Here is a 21,803-nt window from a genome sequence, read left to right on the forward strand (position 1 = left end):
CCAGACACCAGAGCAACAGCACTGGAATCAGGCTTAAGGTAGGTCAGGGCGGGAGGGGTCTTGCAGGATCGGGTTGTGGTGGCTGGCAGCCCTCAGCAGGCACCCTCACCCCCCTCTTTCCCGCTGCCAGGTTCTCCGTTTAGGCACATGGCCAATTTTGTTTTTAAAGCTTATGCCAGTCTTAACTCGTTTTTCATGTTTTTGGTTTCGGCCAGAACTGTTCATTATTCTGCCATTAACACTTTGTAGTAAAAGACCAAAGCATTTGTCCAGACAACTATTACTACTCCCTTTTGCCTTTTATTCCACAACATCTTTGCCATTTGCCCAATCAGTCCTTCCCTTTTTTCTTTCCCCTCTCTACACCCGCAACCCCCCACCGCCCAAATCTACCAAGGACCCCACTGAATAAATGTTAAGCAAGTTTCTCGAAGATCAAAAAAAAAAAAACTTACCTCGGGGATTCGCGGCCTTCATCCACGGAGAAGACTTGGAGGGCAGAGTTCCGGAGCGGTAAGTATAAAAAAAAAACTTGCCTCTGGTTAAAAAAAAAACTGAAAAAGTGACGTCACAGGAAGGCTGTGACCTGATTGGCTGGTAGGGAATTTGTACTGAATTTGAAAATAAAACATGGATAAAAATGGATTAAAACCCTAATTAACTAATTAATAAGTACTGAAACTAAACCAGAGGGAGGAGATTACTGTATTTAGTTAGCATTTAATATTTATAGTAGGAATCTAGCACTAGGGACCATATAGTTAATTATAACAATTTAGTAAGGATTTAATAAGTATTTATTTATTTTAAATTATTTTATTAATTAGTGTTAGAAATGTCAGTTAGAGGGATAAAGGGCTTCACCTGTGAGATGTGGGAGGTCCATGACGCTTCCAGCGTTCCGGACGACTACGTCTGCAGGAAGTTTACCCAGTTGCAGCTCCTCACAGACCTCATGGATCGGTTGGAGCAGCAATTGGATGCACTTAGGAGCATGCAGGTGGCAGAAAGAGTCATAGACAGGAGTTTTAGAGAAGTGGTTACACCCAAGGTGCAGGCAGATAGATGGATGACTGCTAAAAGGGGCAGGCAGTCAGTGCAGGAATCCCCTGTGGCTATCCCCCTCTCTAACAAGTATACCCTTTTGGATACTGTTGGGGGGGATGGCCTATCAGGGGAAAACAGCAGCAGCCAGAGCAGTGGCACCATGGCTGGCACTGTTGTTCAGCAGGGAGGGACAAAGCACAGAAGAGCAATAGTTATAGGGGACTCTATAGTCAGGGGCACAGATAGGCGCTTCTGTGGACGTGAAAGAGACTCCAGGATGGTATGTTGCCTCCCTGGTGCCAGGGTCAAGGATGTCTCTGAACGGACCGGGGACATTCTGAAGGGGCAGGGTGAACAGCCAGAGGTTGTGATACACATCGGTACCAAAGACATAGGCAGGAAGAGTGACGAGGTTCTGTAAGGGGAGTTTAGGGAGTTAGGTAGAAAGTTAAAAGAATGACCTCTAGGGTTGTAATCTCAGGATTACTTCCTGTGCCACGTGCCAGTGAGGCTAGAAATAGGAAGATAGTGCAGCTAAACATGTGGCTGAACAGCTTGTGTAGAAGGGAGGGTTTCAGATATCTGGACCATTGGGATCTCTTCAGGGACAGATGGGGCCTGTACAAGAAGGATGGGTTGCATCTAAACTGGAGGGGCACAAATATCCTGGCTGCGAGGTTTGCTAGCGTCACTCGGGAGGGTTTAAACTAGTGTGGCAGGGGGTGGGAACCAGAGCAGTAGGACAGCAAGTGAAATAAATGAGGGGGAACAAGTAAATAAGGCCAGTAATACTAAGAGGAAGAGCAGGCAGGGAGATGTTGCGGAGCACAGTGGGACTGGTGGTCTGAAGTGCATTTGTTTCAATGCGAGGAGTAAACAGGTAAGGCAAATGAACTTAGAGCTTGGATTAGTACTTGGAACTATGATGTTGTTGCTATTACAGAGACTTGGTTGAGGGAAGGACAGGATTGGCAGCTAAATGTTCCAGGATTTAGAAGCTTCAAGAGGGATAGAGGGGGATGTAAAAGGGGTGGGGGAGTTGCATTACTGGTTAAGGAGAATATCACAGCTGTACTGCGGGAGGACACATCGGAGGGGTCATGCAGCGAGGCAATATGGGTGGAGCTCAGGAATAGGAAGGGTGCAGTCACGATGTTGGGGGTTTACTACAGGCCTCCCAACAGCCAGCAGGAGGTAGAGGAGCAGATATGTAGACAGATTTTGGAAAGATGTAAAGGTAACAGGGTTGCAGTGGTGGGTAATTTTAACTTCCCCTATATTGATTGGGGCTCACTTAGTGCTAGGGGCTTGTATGGGGCAGAATTTGTAAGGAGCATCCAGGAGGGCTTCTTGAAACAATATGTAGATAGTCCAACTAGGGATGGGGCCGTACTGGACCTGGTATTGGGGAATGAGCCCGGCCAGGTGGTCGAAGTTTCAGTAGGGGAGCATTTCGGGAACAGTGACCATAATTCCATAGGTTTTAAGGTACTTGTGGATAAGGATAATAGTCCTCGGGTGAAGGTGCTAAATTGGGGGAAGGCTAATTATAACAATATTAGGCAGGAACTGAAGAATTTAGATTGGGGGCGGCTGTTTGAGGGTAAATCAACATCTGACATGTGAGAGTCTTTCAAACGTCAGTTGATTAGAATCCAGGACCAGCATGTTCCTGTGAGGAAGACGGATAAGTTTGGCAAGTTTCGGGAACCTTGGAAATTGTGGAATATTGTGAGCCTCGTCAAAAAGAACAAGGATGCATTCGTAAGGGCTGGAAGGCTAGGAACAGACGAATCCCTTGAGGAATATAAAGACAGTAGGAAGGAACTTAAGCAAGGAGTCAGGAGGGCTAAAAGGGGTCATGAAAAGTCATTGGCAAACAGGATTAAGGAAAATCCCAAGGCTTTTAATACATATATAAAGAGCAAGAGGGTAACCAGGGAAAGGGTTGGTCCAATCAAGGACAGAGATTGGAATCTATGTGTGGAGCCAGAGGAAATGGGTGAGGTACTAAATGAGTACTTTGCATCAGTATTCACCAAAGAGAAGGACTTGGTGGATGATGAGCCTCGGGAAGGGAGTGTAGATAGTCTCAGTCATCTCAATATCAAAAAGGAAGTGGTGTTGGTGTCTTGCAAAGCATTAAGGTAGATAAGTCCCCAGGGCCTGATGGGATCTACCCCAGAACACTGAGGGAGGCAAGGGTAGAAATTGCTGGGGCCTTGACAGAAATCTTTGCATCCTCATTGGCTACAGGTGAGGTCCCAGAGGACTGGAGAATAGCCAATGTTGTTCTTTTGTTTAAGAAGGGTAGCAAGGATAATCCAGGAAATTATAGGCCGGTGAGCCTTACGTCAGTGGTAGAGAAATTATTAGAGAGGATTCTTCGGGACAGGATTTATTCCCATTTGGAAACAAACGTATTAGTGAGAGGCAGCATGGTTTGTGAAGGGGAGGTCGTGTCTCACTAACTTGATTGAGTTTTTTGAGGAAGTGACGAAGATGATTGATGAAGGAAGGGCAGTGGATGTTATCTATATGGACTTCAGTAAAGCCTTTGACAAGGTCCCCATGGCAGACTGGTACAAAAGGTGAAGTCACACTGGATCAGAGGTGAGCTGACAAGATGGATACAGAACTGGCTCGGTCATAGAAGACAGAGGGTAGCAGTGGAAGGGTGCTTTTCTGAATGGAGGAATGTGACTAGTGGTGTTCCACAGGGATCAGTGCTGGGACCTTTGCTGTTTGTAGTATATATAAATTGTGGAGGAGAGCCACAGTCACCTTAAAAAAAAACACAAGTTCATCGTTTCAACAAGTCTCCCTTCCATTAGAGATCTATTGGTACATTAGGTCACATGTGAAAGATAACTCCCTTCGTCTAAATACCCCAATCATTCCTTTCACCGCACACTAGGATTTTTGGGTTCTTTTACGCTGCACTTAGGTTTGAAATTGGTGAGGAAAATGTTTTATACATCTTCCTTTGACTAAAGAGACCAAAGCTGTGACTCTAAATAATGGATATTCAAAAATATGATTAAGCACAAAGGTGGCTAATGTCCAAAACAGGTATTTAAACAAATTTATAAACATCTTCAACTATATTGCACAGTAACACAACTAAGTAATTCATTGAACTATCTTGTGTCTTTTAGTGCCCGAGATACATTGAGGGGGGAGGGACAGAAACATGAAGAGGTCATTTTAACCCTGCATACATGGACAACAGGTGGACAGGTAAATTAAAATTGCACCAATGACTCGTCCACGGACACAATGCTCAGTTCTCTTCTAATTTAACCTGCCCTGCCCTTCTGCACAGCAGGCAAGGACACCCACCAGAAACTGAATGTTATTGGACATAAATTTGCATATTTAAAAGGAGGACCGTCAGGACATGTCTGCAATTTCAACTGAATCCAGCCTGGCTTTCCTGCCAGGTGCAGCTAGTGGGCAGAGGATTTGGAGTATAGCAATGGCCCAAACAGATAAGTTTTTAAAGATTTTCTTTAAAAATAAAACATAATGAAGCCAGGAGGAGCAGAAGGGCTCCAATGGGTCACACAGGGAAAGATTTAGGTCCCCTGCTTCTACCTTTCTCTCTTCCTGATCACCAGGCCCTTGCAAAATCCTATCCACAAGACTTAGCCAAGTGCTAGTGACCATTTCTTTGGTCCTGGCCAGTGGCCTCCTGGAACCCAACCATTTGCTCACACCCACTGGCTAGCTGTCACCAGTTGCAGACAAGCAACTGACTGGGGTATGCAGATGAGGCTCTAGAGTTAAAACCTCCCAAGCTTTACAGTGCTGAGGTCAATGTAGGTTCGGTGCTCATGTCCTCAGTCCACCTGATTCATATTTGGTTAACACTGAAGTGAAAGTATTCATCCGAATTGTCACCTGGGAAGCAGATATAGATCGGGGTGTGCAGGAGGGGAATAATGGGGAAGCAAATCTTAATCCAGGATAGGATGTGGGTGGCCGAGTTTTGAACGAGCTGCAGTTTACAGACAGAAAAAGAGGATGGGATGCAAGCAAGGAAGATTTGAGAGAAATTAAGTGTGGCGGTTGACACAGTCTCTTAGTACTTATATTAATAGTCTAACCAGTCTGGAATCCATTATTCTGCCCACCATTGTGTCGAGAATTGGCTGGACCCAATTTATCTTCAGTTCAGTAGAGTTACAAGCTTTCACTCGATTACAATGGGTTTTTTTGGTGCAATCCACCCGAAATCAGCGTAAGCAATACAAAAGATCATGGAATTTTAAGTACAAATTAAGCGTGTGCAAGTTTAAAAATAATCAAACCTGTTGCAATCCAAGGAAGACCTTACACTGGAAAAGGCCATTCAAATGGGCTGAAGGTCGCAAACAGAATAGGGACATTCTACAAGCTGAAGACAAGCCGTAGATGAGAAGAAGTCCAATTCCCGTCCATTGTTGGCGCTTCATTTGTCCACATAACTACAATGTCTATTGTGGCATTTTGATGGATGGGAGGAAGTGATTTATTTAAGAACAACTTACGTTCCTGTTTGTAATTATTTTAAAGTCCAGCTGGGTGCAGTTCATTTGTCATACTTCCTCTACCACACCTTGTGCATCATGTGTATACAAGTCAATAATTACAAGAAATTTGCCCAAGTTTAATGGTTGTAAAACAATATAAAAAAAATCTGAATTGAACAGATCTAAAATGTACTGACTACCCAGCAGGCAGGAATGAAAATGACCAAATAGTTCCTGCCAGAAAAAAATCCCCAAAACAGTCATTCTGCAAACAAAAGAAAGGTGTTGAATAACCAAATTACTAAAAATGTTATCAATACATCAGCCATAGTTATTGTTCTACAGTTATTGGAAAAAAATCCACACAATATTGAGGCATTTGAAAAAAATTGGATAAAGCTCCACCCACACCTCTTGGTTTCATGCTCAAGCTCAAGAAATGTTTACTCACGTGGTTCACAGGTAGGTGGTGGCGGTACAAATGTGTTATTTTCACGACATTCAATGACACTGTTTCCAACCATTTTAAAACCGTCGTTACATTTATAGGTGATTTTATCCAGATATCCAAATGTAGGTCCAAAGCCTGCCAGTACTTGTCCATTTCTCGGCACTTCAGGACGCTGACATTGAACAACTGTCAAAAGAGGAATGCATTATCTTCCAGTTAAATATTATACAGGTATCGCTTCTATCTTAAAAAAGTCAGTTTGTGCAAAACAGCAGGGGAGTGGGGCGGGGGGGGGGGGGGGGTAAGGGGGGAGGGAAATGCTTTCTGCTCACTGAAGCAGAAAAATTCCTTCGGAAATATACAGAGGGTGATATAAAACAAAAGAAAATTCTTGAACTTGAAATACAATCCAGCAGTTAATTGCATTTTCAACTCCTCAAATGCCTTACTCCATGATCGTAGCCAGCAGAGTCTTTCAAATATTTAAATCCATTTAATAATTTTTGTCCTTCAGGTTTGAATTTAGCTTCAAGTAATATTCGGGATATGCTGTATCAGTTCCGTAACAGTTCTTAGATACATTAACGAGGTCTCCCTCAACTTTCTTTTCTTTAGATTGCAACACAAACTTCTCTGATCTGTTCATAGCTCATTCTTTTGCATTTGGGACCATTTTGATCTCTCGCAAAGTTGTGTTTAAGAGGAGTATGTACGAAGAGAGTTATCAGTATACTGACTTCAGCGCAAATAAGTTCAGAGAGTGGTCCTAAAGGAAGAGTGCTAAATTGGGGGAAGGCCAACTATACCAAAATTCGGCAGGAGCTGGGGAATGTAGATTGGGAGCAGCTGTTTGAAGGTAAATCCACATTTGATATGTGGGAGGCTTTTAAAGAGAGGTTGATTAGCGTGCAGGAGAGACATGTTCCTGTGAAAATGAGGGGTAGAAATGGCAAGATTAGGGAACCATGGATGACAGGTGAAATTGTGAGACTAGCTAAGAGGAAAAAGGAAGCATACATAAGGTCTAGGCAGCTGAAGAAAGACGAAGCTTTGAAAGAATATCAGGATTGTAGGCGCAATCTGAAACGAGGAATTAAGAGGGCTAAAAGGGGTCATGAAATATCTTTAGCAAACAGGGTTAAGGAAAATCCCAAAGCCTTTTATTCATATATAAGGAGCAAGAGGGTAACTAGAGAAAGGATTGGCCCACTCAAGAACAAAGGAGGAAAGTTATGCGTGGAATCAGAGAAAATGGGTGAGATTCTAAACGAGTACTTTGCATCGGTATTCACCGAGGAGCGGGACATGACGGATGTTGAGGTGAGGGACAGATGTTTGATTACTCTTGGTCAAGTCGGCATAAGGAGGGAGGAAGTGTTGGGTATTCTAAAAGGCATTAAGGTGGACAAGTCCCCAGGTCCGGATTGGGATCTATCCCAGGTTACTGTGGGAAGCGAGAGAGGAAATAGCTGGGGCCTTAACAGATATCTTTGCAACATCCTTAAACGCGGGTGAGGTCCCGGAGGACTGGAGAATTGCTAATGTTGTCCCCTTGTTTAAGAAGGGTAGCAGGGATAATCCAGGTAATTATAGTCCGGTGAGCCTGACGTCAGTGGCAGGGAAGCTGCTGGAGAAGATACTGAGGGATAGGATCTATTCCGATTTGGAAGAAAATGGGAATATCAGTGATAGGCAACATGGTTTTGTGCAGGGAAGGTCATGTCTTACCAACTTAATAGAATTCTTTGAGGAAGTGACAAAGTTGATTGATGAGGGAAGGGCTGCAGATGTCGTATACATGGACTTCAGTAAGGCGTTTGATAAGGTTCCCCATGGTAGGCTGATGGAGAAAGTGAAGGCGCATGGGGTCCAAGGTGTACTAGCTAGATGGATAAAGAACTGGCTGGGCAACAGGAGACAGAGAGTAGTAGTGGAAGGGAGTTTCTCAAAATGGAGACGTGTGACCAGTGGTGTTCCACAGGGATCCGTGCTGGGACCACTGTTGTTTGTGATATACATAAATGATTTGGAGGAAAGTATAGGTGGTCTGATTAGCAAGTTTGCAGACGACACTAAGATTGGTGGAGTAGCAGATAGTGAAGGGGACTGTCAGAGACTACAGCAGAGTATAGATAGTCTGGAGAGTTGGGCACAGAAATGGCAGATGGAGTTCAATCAGGGCAAATGCGAGGTGATGCATTTTGGAAGATCCAATTCAAGAGTGAACTATACAGTAAATGGAAAAGTCCTGGGGAAAATTGATGTACAGAGAGATTTGGGTATTCAGGTCCATTGTTCCCGGAAGGTGGCAACACAGGTCAATAGAGTGGTCAAGAAGGCATACGGCATGCTTTCCTTCATCGGACGGGGTATTGAGTACAAGAGTTGGCAGGTCATGTTACAGTTGTATAGGACTTTGGTTCGGCCACATTTGGAATACTGTGTGCAGTTCTGGTCGCCACATTACCAAAAGGATATGGATGCTTTGAAGAGGAGGTTCACCAGGATGTTGCCTGGTATGGAGGGCGCTAGCTATGAAGAGAGGTTGAGTCGATTAGGATTATTTTTATTAGAAAGACGGAGGTTGAGGGGGGACCTGATTGAGGTGTAAAAAATCATGAGAGGTATAGACAGGGTGGATAGCAAGAAGCTTTTTCCCCCAGAGTGGGGGATTCAATTACAAGGGGACACGAGTTCAAAGTGAGAGGGGAAAAGTTTAGAGGGGATATGCGTGGAAAGTTCTCTACGCAAAGGGTGGTGGGTGCCTGGAACGCATTGCCAGTGGAGGTGGTAGACGCGGGCACGATAGCGTCTTTTAAGATGTATCTAGACAGATACATGAATGGGAAGGAAGTAAAGAGATACAGACCCTTAGAAAATAGGCGACAGGTTTAGATAGAGGATATGGATCAGCGCAGGCTTGGAGGGCCAGTTCCTGTGCTGTAATTTTCTTTGTTCTTTGAAAGGGATCACTTGAACTAACACTTGAATATTTATCATGGTATGAACATTGAAAGAGAAAATAGCATCGAGGCCTGGAGCGAGTTACCGAGGGGGAGAGCTCCAGCCTCAAAGTCTCCCATTCAGCTGCTTCCTCCAGATGAGTGGGGGGGGGGAAAAGGAGAGGGGTGCTGGATACCCAATGACGACTGACCGCGCGTGTACGAAAATGGATATGCTATGACGTTTCCGCTGCGCAATGACATCATCCCACGCATGCGCCATGTTCTGGCAAGATGTAGCTGCGCATTTGCGCAGCTTGGCGCACTATGATGAAATCAGCGGGCCGGTGCATTGTCAGGAATCACTGAATTAGGAAAGCTGAGAGAACCTCTTCGTTTATCACGAGCGGAATTGAATACAAAAATAGGGAGGTTATGCTTCAGCTATTCGGGGCATTGGCAAGACCACATCTGGAATACTGTGTACAGTACTGGTCTCCTTATTTAAGGAAGGACGAAAATGCGTTGGAAGCAATTCAAAGAAGGTTTACTAGACTGATACCTGGAATGGGCGGGCTGTCTTACGAAGAAAGATTGGACAGGCTGGGCTTGCATCTGCTGGAATTTAGAAGAGTAAGAGGCAACTTGATTGAAACACAAGATTCTGAGGGGTCTTGACAGGGTGGATGTGGAAAGGATGTTTCCTTTTGTGGGAGAATCTAGAACCAGGGGTCACTCTTTAAAAAATAAGGGGTCGCCCATTTAAGACAGAGATGTGGAGAAATTCTCTGAGGGTCGTGAGTCTTTGGAACTCTCTTCCTCAAAAAGGCAGTGGAAGCAGAGTCTTTGAATATGTTTAAAGGCAGAGGGAGACAGATTCTTCATCAGCAAGGGGGTGAAAGGTTATCGGGGGTAGGTGGTAATGCAGAGAAAATCAGTTCAGCGATGAACTTATTAAATGGCGAAGCAGGCTTGAGGGACCAGTTGGCCTACTCCTGCTCCAAATTCCCATCTTTGTACGTGATAAAGAGAATAATCTTTAGCCAGGTTAATCAGTAATATAACATATCTTGCAGTAGTTGCAGGAGAACAAGTCATAAATAGGTCATGCTTTACAGGGGTACTTAGATTCGTGATTTATGACCAACAAAAGGTTTGTAAAAGAAAAAGAAATTGCATCAATAATTTGCAGTTGATGGGCTTGATCAACCTAAAAACTGAACTGTAGCGCATTTGAATTCCATAATAATCCAATGTGATTAAGTACTAAATGAAAATTTTTTATACTCAAATAGCACATATTTATTAAATCTATGAATGCTTAACTTTTCAATAACTGTCGATTCTGCGGAATTGATAGAATGTTTAATCATAGATACCTACATCCTCTAACACAGATGCCTATTTTGAAGCATAGCAATCACAAGTGCACACAATATTCCAAGGGTAGTCTGACCACCGAATTGTTAAGACTGAGGCTTTAAGTTGGCAGGCTTATACTACACTTAGCCATGCATCCCAAAAATCATTTGCTTTTCAATTCTTTCTACATACTGGCAGTGACAGATCTAATGTCACTCAAAAGCTCCATGAGCAAACCTTAAATAAAAACAAGAAGTGCTGTAAATACTCAGCAGCTTTGAGGACAGAAGCAGAGTTAACATTTCACGTCTGTGACCCTTCACCAGAACTGGCAAAAGTTAGAAATGTAAAAGATTTTAAGCAAGGTAAGGGGGAAGGGGTGGGGGGGGGGGGGTGGGTGGGGGTGGGGGTGGGGCGTGCAGGGCAGCAGAGAAGAGAATAAAAAAGGAAAGCTCGTGATAGAGCAGAGGGCAGACGACATTAAATGACAAAGATGGTCATGGGACAAAGGCAAAGGAGTGCTAATGGTTGTGGTGAAACACAAAGCATTAGTTCAGAGAGAGTAAATGGCAGAATAATGAACAGCTCTGACCAAAAGCACAAACATGAAAAGCCAAGTTTAAGGGAGGCACGTGGTTTAAAATTGATAGAAAAAAGGCCAGTCATGCTATGATATTGTTGAACTCTATGTTGAGTCCGGAAGGCTGTACAGTGCCTAATCGGAAGATGAGGTATTGTTCCTCGAGCTTGTGTTGATGTACATTGGAACAATGCAGCAGGACAAGAACAGAAATGTCGGCATGAGAGCAGGATGGTGAATTGAAATGGCAAGCAACCGGAAGCACAGGTCATGCTTGCAGACGAAGCCACGATGTTCCGCAAACCTTCTTTGATATATATTCGGGTTGGTCCTTGTCTGCCAACAAACAGTACCCTGTATTTGTCTAGAATAAATGCTTGTCTGTAATAAATGTTAGGTCACTTCTCCACTTGCTTAACTAACCTAAATCCTTTTGCAAAAACAAAACAGCAACCTCTATTCCTATTGTAATATCAACTGTACATTTAATACCCTTTACAATTATCTTTGTATAGCAATCATTTATGTAATTAAATAAAGGCCTAGAACACAAGAAATAGAAGCAGAAATTGACCATCTGGTGCTTCAAACCTGCTCTACCATTCAATATCATAGCTAATCTTCTACTTCAACTCCACCTTCCTGCACTATTCCCATAACCAGGGATTCCCTCAGCATTCAAACAAAAATCTATCCATCTAGGTCTTGAATATACTGAATATTAGCACTCAGGTACAGAATTCCAAAAGATTCATAATCCTCCGAAATGAATAAATTTCTCCTCATCTCAGTCCTAAACAGCTGACCTCTTATTCCAAGACTGCGACCTCAATTCTAGACTCCCCACCCTGGGGAACATTCACCAGCATCCAATCTGCCAAGCCCCTGTCCGATTTTATACTTTTGAAATGAGACCACCTCACATTCTTCTAATCCCGAGGGAATATAGGCCTAATATACTCCATTTTTCTTCACAGGACAATTTCTTCATTGCAGGAATCAGTCTCGCGATTTTTTGTTGCATTCCCGATACATCCTTCCTTAGCTAAGGAGAGCAAAGCTGTACACAGCAGTCCAGGTATGCTTTTACCAAGGCCCTATATGACTGCAGTAAGACTTTATAACAAAGGAATTGGAGTACAAGAGTCAACAACAATTTGCAATTATACAGTGCCTTCAACAAAACAAAATGTGTCAAGGTGCCGTACAAGTGTTACCAAACAAAGTCCGACAATGAGCCACATAAGAATATATCAGGCTAGATAACCATCAAGAGGGAGGTTGCAAGGAGCGATTTAAAAAGGGGGATAAAAGTGGTGGAGAAATTTAGGGAATTCCAGAACATTAGCGCCTTGGCAACTGAAGGCCGCCAATGGTGGAGTGACTAAAGTTAGGAATGATGGAGACACCAAAATTTGTGGAGATCAGAGATCTTGTGGGGGCATGCAAACCCAACATACCATTTGCTCTCCAAATCGCTAGCCGTACCTGCAGGTTAACTCTCAAAACCAAAATTACACAGTCTCTCTCCTTTTTTAAAAAAAATTCTAGTTTTGCCTCAGAGCTCCAGCGACCCGGGTTCGTTTCTGGGTACTGCCTGTGCGGAATTCGCAAGTTCTCCATGTGATCGCGTGGGTTTCCGCCGGGTGCTCAAGTTTCCTCCCACAGCCAAAGACTTGCAGGTTGATAGGTAAATTGGCCATTGTAAATTGCCTCTAGCGTAGGTAGGAGAATGGTGCGGATGTGGTCGGGAATTTGGGATTAACATAGGATTGCTATAAATGGGTGGTTGTTGGTCGATACAGACTCGGTGGACCGAAGGGCCTGTTTCAGTGTTGTATCTCTCTACTTCTACTACTTCAATAGAACACTGAGCTTCTTATTTTTCATCCCATTTGTTACCCAGTTTATTATTCAGTCCCACGTTCTACCTTGACTTTCAATTAAGTTGAATTTGACCAGCAGTAAATTGGTTTATCTCAAGAGGTTTTCTCGAAGTCCAAATAAAGAGTTCCACTATCCACTTTATTTGTGATAAGCTCAAAAAGCCAAAGATGTTTGTTATGCAGTGTCTTTATATTCTAAGTGGTGTTGACAGTCTCTTAGTACTTACATAACAATAGTCTAACCAGTCTGGAATCCATTATTCTGCCCACCATTGAGTCTATAATTGGCTGGACCCAATTTGTCTCTATTTTAGTAGAGTTACAAGCTTTCACTCGATTACAATGGGGGTTTTTTTGGTGCAATTCACCCGAAATCAGCGTAAGCAATGCAAAAGATCGTGGAATTTTAAGTACAAATTAAGCATGTGCAAGTTTAAAAATAGTCAGACCTGTTGCAATCCGAGGAAGACCTTACACTGGAAAAGGCCATTCAAATGGGCTGAAGTTCGCAAACAGAATAGGGACATTCTACAAGCTGAAGACAAGCCGTAGATGAGATGGAGTCCAATTCCCGTCCAACTGGTAAAACCAAAGCCAGGGAAACACTTTGAGGAAGAGAGGAAAAAAACAGTCGACAAGGTGCATGACATAGGAAAACCTTGCCACTGTTGTGGAGCTAAGAAGACCCACAGATGAAAGCAGTGCCCAGCAAGTAAAGCTGAGATTTTAAGTGGAAAAGCTGGACGATGGGAAGATGTGCCACAGCAAAACTTCTTCACTTAAAAAAGGTACAAAGATGACCTTCATGCAAACAGCAGTGAATGAAGTCCAACAATACCCACAAGAGAAAGAACCAGGGGTGTTCTTCTGAGAAATCAATAATCCAGACCAAGATTTCTGGACAACAGACGACATCGACATGAATGGACACCTCACAATTGTAAGCTTGACACAGGGGAGAGCATCACAGTATTGTCCGATCAAGAGCCTTGGGTGAAGAGATATTACCTGCAACTGACAGATATACAGCTGCATCATCCAGGCAGGACACAACTGCGAGTTAAAGGCAAACTCCAAGCAACTCTTCAGCATTATCAGTCTTACACAATCAAGAATTTTCTTCAAGTAGGAATGCATGCTTACAACTGCAGTTGATTAAAAAGATAGCTGAAGTCAAACAAAAGGTAAACAATGTTTTTCAAAACAGCATTCCCAAAGCTGTTCGCAAGGCTCGGAAATCTAAAGGCAGAGTGCAGGATCACTCCGAAGGAAGGGACCAGACCAAGAAGAACTCCTTATCCCTTATTAACCAAAGTCCAAGAACAATTGGAGGAGGTGACAAGAATGGGCATTATCTCTCCAATAACACAACCAACAGACTTGTTCAGTCATAGTTCCTGTCCACAAGCCAAATATGCGTGGATTCATCACAGCTCAACAAAGCAAAAGCAAATGGAGATTCACCCAATGACTACGGTGGATGACAGTTTATCAAACTCTGAGAACCAGGTTTACAAAACTTGGTGCCAATAGTGGTTTTTGGCACGTACCCCTGGATGAGGCCAAGGTTATTGACTACGTTCATAACATCTTTTGGGCAATTTTGTTTCAATAGGTTACCATTCAGAATAACCTCCACACCAGTTTATTGCTCAATGCCACTGCTGTGTGGATTATCACCAGCAGAATTGCTAATGGAAAGAAGTTAAGAACACAACTTCCAGTATTGCTTTGACAATTAATGCCTGGATTGAAGCCTCAAGACTACAAGAAAGTTCAAGAAAGAGAAATCTCCTACAGAAGGAAACAAACCTGGAATGGCAATAGGAGAGTGAGTGAGAAGCTTACCCAAATTAAACAATGGCAAAAAAGTATGGAAAAGTGACCTGGAACGAGAAGGTACAGTAATTCAAAACATAGAGGACGAATCAGTAAATGTTAAATGAATGAAAGAAAGACAAGCATTCCTACTGTGCAAAAGCAACAGCCAATAATCCATCTGCATGTTTCAGTTTAGGACAAACAAACAAAATACTACTACAACCCGTAGAAACAAAAAAACCCAAGTAAGCAAACCAGACTTTCTACAAAAGACTACTGATCGTCCCAGACAGATTACAACCAGATCGAGGAGAGTTGTCAAACCTTAATGAGACTGAATCTAATGTCAGACTTGTTGGGGGGTTGCAGAGGAGAGCACGTGAGAGTGAGAATAGAGGTCATAAATGTATGTAAGTTGCAAAAATTTCAGATAAAGACTGAGAGGAAGCGTAGTATAAGGTTGCAAGAGGGTTAATACTGAAGACAGTGAGAGAGACCCCTCCCACTGTACAAGCGATGATGGAACAGTCACATACGATAGGCTTGAGATAATGATATAGCAGTACGAAGGATGCTAGCTTAGGTGGCTCGCGGAAAAAGTGTACATAGTAACTGTAAATAATAAAGAGTTGTTAGTTAACCTTTACCAGAATCTAAGACTTTCTCTAGAACACCTTACAAATGCCATTAATACAAACCGAACACCACAACAATGTGAACCTGCAACAAAGCAAATATAGGATAATAGACTAGGCAGAGAGGTGGCCGATGGAATTTAATACTGACAAGCGTGAAGTGATGCATTTTGGCAGAATAAATAGAGGCAGGCAATATATATTTAAATGCACAGTTCTAAAACATGTCCAAGAACAGAGGGACTTGGGGGTACATATGCATCAATCTTTGAAGGTGACACGACATATTCAGAGTGGTTGGTAAAGCATATGGGATCTTAGGCTTCATAAGTATTTGCATTGAGTACAAAACCAGGGAAGTTATGTTGAAATTTTATAAAGCTCTGGTTAGGTTCCAACTGGAGTATTGTGTCCAGTTCTGGTCAGCACAATTTAAGAAAGACAGGGTGCAGAGGAGATTTACCAGAATGGTTCCAGGATGGGGGAAATTTAGCAACATAAAGGTTAGGTTGGAAAAACTGAAGGAAGATTTAATGGAAATGTGCAAAATGGCAGATTTTGATAAATTAGACAAGGAAAAACTGTTCCCATTAATTAATGGTACAAGGACTAGGGGACACAGATTGCCGGTTTTGGTCAAGGGATGTAGGAGGAACGTGAGAAAGAACTTTTTATTTTAAATGCTGTTTTTTTTTAAAATACTGGATTTCAGGTAAGTGGTCTTGACAGTTTAGAGACAGTGGAGATGTTGAGAAGTGGTCATGCGGTAGAGTTGGGTGTCATCAATGTATATGTGGAAACTGATGCGGTGTTTTTGGATGATGTCACTGAGGGACAACATGTAGATGAGAAGCAGGAGGGGCCAAGAACAGATCCTTGGGAGAATACCACAGGCAATGGTGTTGGAATGGGAAGAGAAGCTATTGCAGGTGATTCTCCACCTACAATTAGACAGACAATAATGGAACAGGCATGAGTGCAGATCCCCCTGCTGAACAGGAGCTGCATTGGAGGAGGAAAGTGCAGTTAATGTGTCAAGGGCTGCAGATAAGTCGACATGCAGGGATAGTTTACCTTTGTGGCAGTCAGCCAGGATGTCATTTGTGACATTAATAAGAGCCATTTTGTTACTTTGGTCGGTGCAGAAACCCAACTGGAAGGATTCAAACATAGAGATCTGGGAAAATTAGCCACAGGATCTAGGAGGCAACTTAAGGACTTGAGAGGAAAGGGGTGGGGGGGAGGTTTGAAGATGGGATGGGAAGCTGCAATGACAGAGAGGTCAAGGATTGGTACTTTGAAGCAACATGACGACAGCAGATTTGAAGAGGGGAAGAGTGCCTGAGGAGAAAGAACCAACGTATCAGCCAACAAGGGAGCAGGGGTGGGGCTGATGGACCAGATGATGCCAGAGTGGGCATGACGGGAGATTGGAGACAAACTAAAGAAAGATGCAAATACAAAGCTAGGGTGAGGGAGGTGGGAGCCTTGGAGAAACCTTGGTTTGGTGGCCGAGGGGAAGGGAGGGAGCAGCAGAGGCAGCTGAATGGATGGTCTCAATCTTATTGACAGAAGTCCATGAGCTGCTCCTCCTTGTTGTTGTTGAGGGTGGAGAAGACAGGGGAGAGGGGCTCAAGACAACAATTTGTGGTTAAGAAAAGAATCTAGTTTTTGTTGCACTATTTCAGGATCACATCCACCCTGTCAAGACCTCTCAGGATCTTATAGGTTTCAATCAAGTCGCCCCTTACTCTTCTAAATTCCAGCAATTACAAGACTAGCCTGTCCAGTCTTTCCTCATAAGACAGCCAGCCCATTCCAGGTATTAGTCTGGGAAACCTTCTCTGTACTGTCTCCAATGCACTTATACCCTTCCTTAAATAAGGAGACCAGTACTGTACATAGTACTCCAGATGTGGTCTCACCAATGCCCTGTATAGCTGAAGCATACCCTCTCTACTTTTGTATTCAATTCCTCTCGCGATAAATGATAACATTCTATTAGCTTTCCGAATTACGTGCTGCACCTGCATATTAACCTTTTACGATTCATGCACGAGGACACCCTGATCCCTCTGCATCTCAGAACTCTGCAATCTCTCACCATTTAGATAATATGCTTCTTTTTTATTCTTCCTGCCAAAGTGGACAATTTTACAGAAAACCAATACTGGTAATATTGCAAATGTTTGCAAGTAATTAAAGCAGTAACAGTAAGTAGTGCAACTGGACAATAAAATTGTGATAATGATGTTCAAACTTCCAAATTTCTGCAGGAAAGACAATTGAAACTAATTCTAATCCAAAGTTCTGTACCTTTACACATTGGTGGGTCCTTATCCCACTCTCCAGTCGCTGTGCAAACAATGTTTTTGTCACCAATCAATGAATAGTCTTTATCACATGTATATGTTGCTACAGCTCCAAATTTCCAGGACCCTCCTTCGGGTAATGATGACAATGTCCCATTATTAATAGGTGGAGGATCAGCACATGTGACAACTGGGGAAAAAAAGGAATTCAGTCAGAGTCCCACACAGACTGCCAAATCAAATGCCTCAGAGGCAAAACACAAAGTTAACCAACACAAGAAAATGGCATTTTCACTTCTCTGTTCCATGCCCCATAACTCACTGAAGAACTGATTTTATGTGGATCTATTAAAGGAGGGTAGAGGAGTGACAAATACAAATGCTTTTATATTGACACGGTTTCAATTTAGATTTTGGAGACCATTGTCTGTGAGACAACTTTATACTGCTAGAATATAGAAGGAAGATTAAAGCAAGTCTTTCAGGATCCTTTAAAGACTGCTCTCACAGAAGGGATTAATAGGAAGCACAGTCCATGACAGTAGAGACTGTAAATAGCAGCTAGAAGTAGTCATTTAATTGATTGAATGGCAAATACTGAATTACAGCTCTTGAATTTAGAAGCTACACATAGCAAACCATTTGCATGTGGACATTTTGACAGAGTGAAATGCTTCATCTCATCACTGAATCCACTCATCGCTTCTTAATGAGTTCAGATTGTGCACAGTTGCATGGGTTCTAACACCATCTCTGCACTGGAGTCATGCAGTTATGACAAAATTCTAGTAAGCAATGCAGAGATTGTTGGCCAGGCTTACAAACCTGAACATTATCCAGTTCATCATTCCAGAGGGGTCCTCAGGTAGATTTATGATGGGTTGTTAATATTTTCCTTGCACTGAATAAATGGATGAAATTCATGACCGCGTCTCAGTATTTCAATCACCAAATTGATCAACTCAGATTAGCTTCTTATGCTTCACGTTCGTTAGCATGAAATGTCGAATCAAAATATTTATCTATTTTTCCTGGCTGTACGAGAAAATTAGTACCCTAACCTCGGAGAGTCCAAACTACAGCAAGTAAAAAGCTGGCAGGTGAAGCCAGCACACCTTATATGTGAATTCCTTTACTGTGGTTCATTGTCTTATTTCTGTATACAACCATTCTACACAAATTTAGAACTCTAACTTACTTTCACAGGTTGGAACCTGGCCATCCCAACCATTAGCTGTACACCGCCGGTAGTTCCTACCAACTATCTGGTATCTGGGGGGAAAAAAAAAAACTGCTGCAGGATCAAAAAGAAAGTCACTCAATATCAACCAAGAATTAAATAGAACAGTGGTAATGTGTTCAGAAAAGAAATTCAAGGGTTGGTTGTAAACGATTAAATCTATGAAACTGTCAATACAGTACTTTTGTTCAGTGAAAAAAAAGGATAAATAATGTACATTAGCAGTGGAATACAGTATAAATCAAAATAACTTGTATTGTTAGGGTCCAGCTCATTTGGGGCCATGCCTTCAGTTGTCTAGGCACTAAGCCCTTGAATTCCCTCCCTGAAGCTCTCCAATTTATTGCCTCTCTCTTCACCTTTAAGCCAATTTCTTTGACCAAGCTTTCTGTTAGCTGTCCCAATACCTCATGTAGTTCGGTGACAAATTTTGCCTGATAATGTTCCTGTGTAGCACTTTGGGAAGATTTTTACGACATTAACAGGTGCTATATAAATAAATGAAAGTTGTTGCTGGATTTTGGTCAGCTGATCAAAGGAAGAATATTTGTCGTGGCTCAGAGTTGAACTGCAGTGTAAATTACTTATTTAACAGGAGCCAGCGAATGTGAAACTCCAAAAGCCTATTATGGAAGGATAATGCTGGAACCTAGCTTCACTCAGTTTCACATTTATTGCACAGAGCAAAAGGATCACAAACATGTAGCACCTCACTCACCACCTCAAGTCTCAGTGAGTGCCTTCTTCTAAGTGCTCAACTAAGACCCCACTTAGTACCCTTTACCTGCATATAATCAAACTATTGATACACAATTAACAGATCAAGAGCAAATACCATAATTCAATTGTGAACCCCCAGATCAACACGTTAAATATCTTTTATGTGAACATTGTTAATGGATGATCATTCACATCATTAACTGTCCACAATTTAATAATTGGACAACTAAGCTGTTGCATAATTGTAAAATACAAGAAAAAGACTGCACATAGAACAGGAAGCCATATTCAGAGACACAAAGGTAAATCACCATCAGGAATGTAATAAGCAAGTGGTCTCCTGGCTTGAAACAATATGAAGATACCATGGCAGACCTCAATTTAATTACTATTTTCAAAAAAAAACTGAACCTTGACTGTAGTCAGCAATCCTATTTCCGAACACCGAATTAGGAGCAGAAATAGGCCAGTCGGCCCCTCGAGCCTGCTCTGCCATTCAATAAGATCATGGATGATGTTTGTGTTTCAGATTCCACACCCCCATCTACCCCCAATAACCCTCGGTTCCATTGCCTATAACAAGAAGAATGGAAATACTGAACACTTACCCTTCATCACAATAAAATGTAGCGTTATTTCCAAAAGTGGTATCTATTGCCACAAAATACCCATTCAGAAGCTCTCCAGGATTGCCACAGTTTTTGGCTAGATCGAGAAAAGTTGGGGGAAGAGTAGAGATGTTAAAATAGGCCACATTATCTCCAATATTTCACAGCAGTTTAATTATATGAAAACAACTGCACAATTTTTCAGAATATTCGATTGCCCCAACGCAAGGATTCAAGATTTAAGCAAATTAAAGACGCACTCCAATGATACAATATTTGGGAATGTCAGGACTTTGATTTTAATGGAGACCCAAGACAATCGTGTAATGCACTGTTTCACCAGTCAATCCAAACTCAAATGGTGCAGCTTTATTTTAATAATGCTTATCTCCATTAAGCCAAGGCTGAATATTTCCATACCAATGAATAAATCTAGAGAGGTGCAGAAATTCAGCAACTTTCTTGACTAATTTGTGATAAAGACAGGTAAAGAAAAAGGAAGACTTGCATTTATATAGCCACTTATCACAGTGCTGGTTAATCTCTGTTTCATGCTATTGGCTGGGGGAAACATGTTACTCAGAACATTGAGAAAACACTTTCAATAGTAAAAGCAGAAAATGCTGGAAGTACTCAGTAGGTCTGACAGCATCTGTGGAGAGCAAAACAGCATTAACGGCCAGAATTTTAGACTGGTCCGGAGGCCCCGCCCAACAGCCAAAAAAAGTTGGGGGTTGGCAACCTCCACGGAGCCTGTAAGCTCCGTTGTAATTTTATGCTACCCAGGCCCTTAATTAATTTGCCTCGGGCAGGACTTCTGCCCCACTGAGACAGGAATTCCTCCTCGAAGAGCTACCGGCCAATTAGCAGGCAGGCAGCTCTTCAGCAGCAGCGCAACTGGGAGCTGTGGCCACTGCTGGGACTGCACCTAGACAGGACCAGCAATATGGACAAGGCACTGGAATACAAGCAACTGTGTGGGGCCTTTCAGAGGACAATTGGCTGGGCCCCAGTGAGACAGGGCAGGGAGGTACTCCAGTGTGGATGGCTCATGCTGCGGGGCGGGGCAGGACCTCCATGGGCACCGAGCATCCAATTAGAAGGAGGCCCCTCCACCCCATCCCCACACCACTCCACAAGGAGGCCGCCAGGTTTTACTGGGCAACGGTCTGAGCTACTGAACTGCCCGCCCACCATTGGTCATATAGCAGCAGCAGCTGACCTAGAGTGGGCTGGCCATTTGTCCCCTCCTCCACCGCTGGTAAAACTGAGTGGGAGCTGGGGGATGCTGTTCCCACTGCAATTTTATGTACCCCCAATACCTGCCACCAGCCCACACCTGCATGGAGCATAAAATTCTGGCCAATGTTTCAGGTCAATGACCTTGCATCACACCTGATAAGTCAAATGTTTTCCCCTCTCCACAGACGCCGTCAGACTTGTTGAGTACTTCCAGCATTTTCTGTTTTATTTACGATTCAGTATGCAGAGCATTTTGCATCTGTAACAGTTTTAATTGTCACTGGATCTTCAATGTTCACCCAGAGAGATGGGCCATCTGTTTAGTCTCTCAAAGGACAGCACCTTCAAAAGTGCAGCAACCTGAAGTGCCATCCTAGATCATACGCTCGCAGCCTGGTGTGCAGCTTAACCCAAAACGTTTTGACTCAACTGACAAAGCAAGC

The 21,803-nt window shown here is 42.9% G+C and overlaps 1 protein-coding gene across 1 annotated transcript in view; it reads right to left on the reverse strand.

The window, feature by feature from the left end:
- The window catches only part of LOC137384102 (zona pellucida sperm-binding protein 3 receptor-like), a 96,481-nt gene that overhangs the window by 22,887 nt on the left and 51,791 nt on the right, over positions 1 to 21,803 (reverse strand). Inside the window, exons 13-16 of the mRNA XM_068057709.1 lie at positions 20,119 to 20,215; positions 18,749 to 18,822; positions 17,555 to 17,740; positions 6,013 to 6,198 (exon numbers count right to left, since the gene is read on the reverse strand). Of these exons, the coding sequence (XP_067913810.1) occupies positions 6,013 to 6,198; positions 17,555 to 17,740; positions 18,749 to 18,822; positions 20,119 to 20,215 (543 nt within the window). The remainder of the gene's footprint in view (positions 1 to 6,012; positions 6,199 to 17,554; positions 17,741 to 18,748; positions 18,823 to 20,118; positions 20,216 to 21,803) is intronic.

This window comes from Heterodontus francisci, chromosome 25, assembly GCF_036365525.1.
Source record: "Heterodontus francisci isolate sHetFra1 chromosome 25, sHetFra1.hap1, whole genome shotgun sequence".
In the NCBI taxonomy this organism is placed as follows: domain Eukaryota; kingdom Metazoa; phylum Chordata; class Chondrichthyes; order Heterodontiformes; family Heterodontidae; genus Heterodontus; species Heterodontus francisci.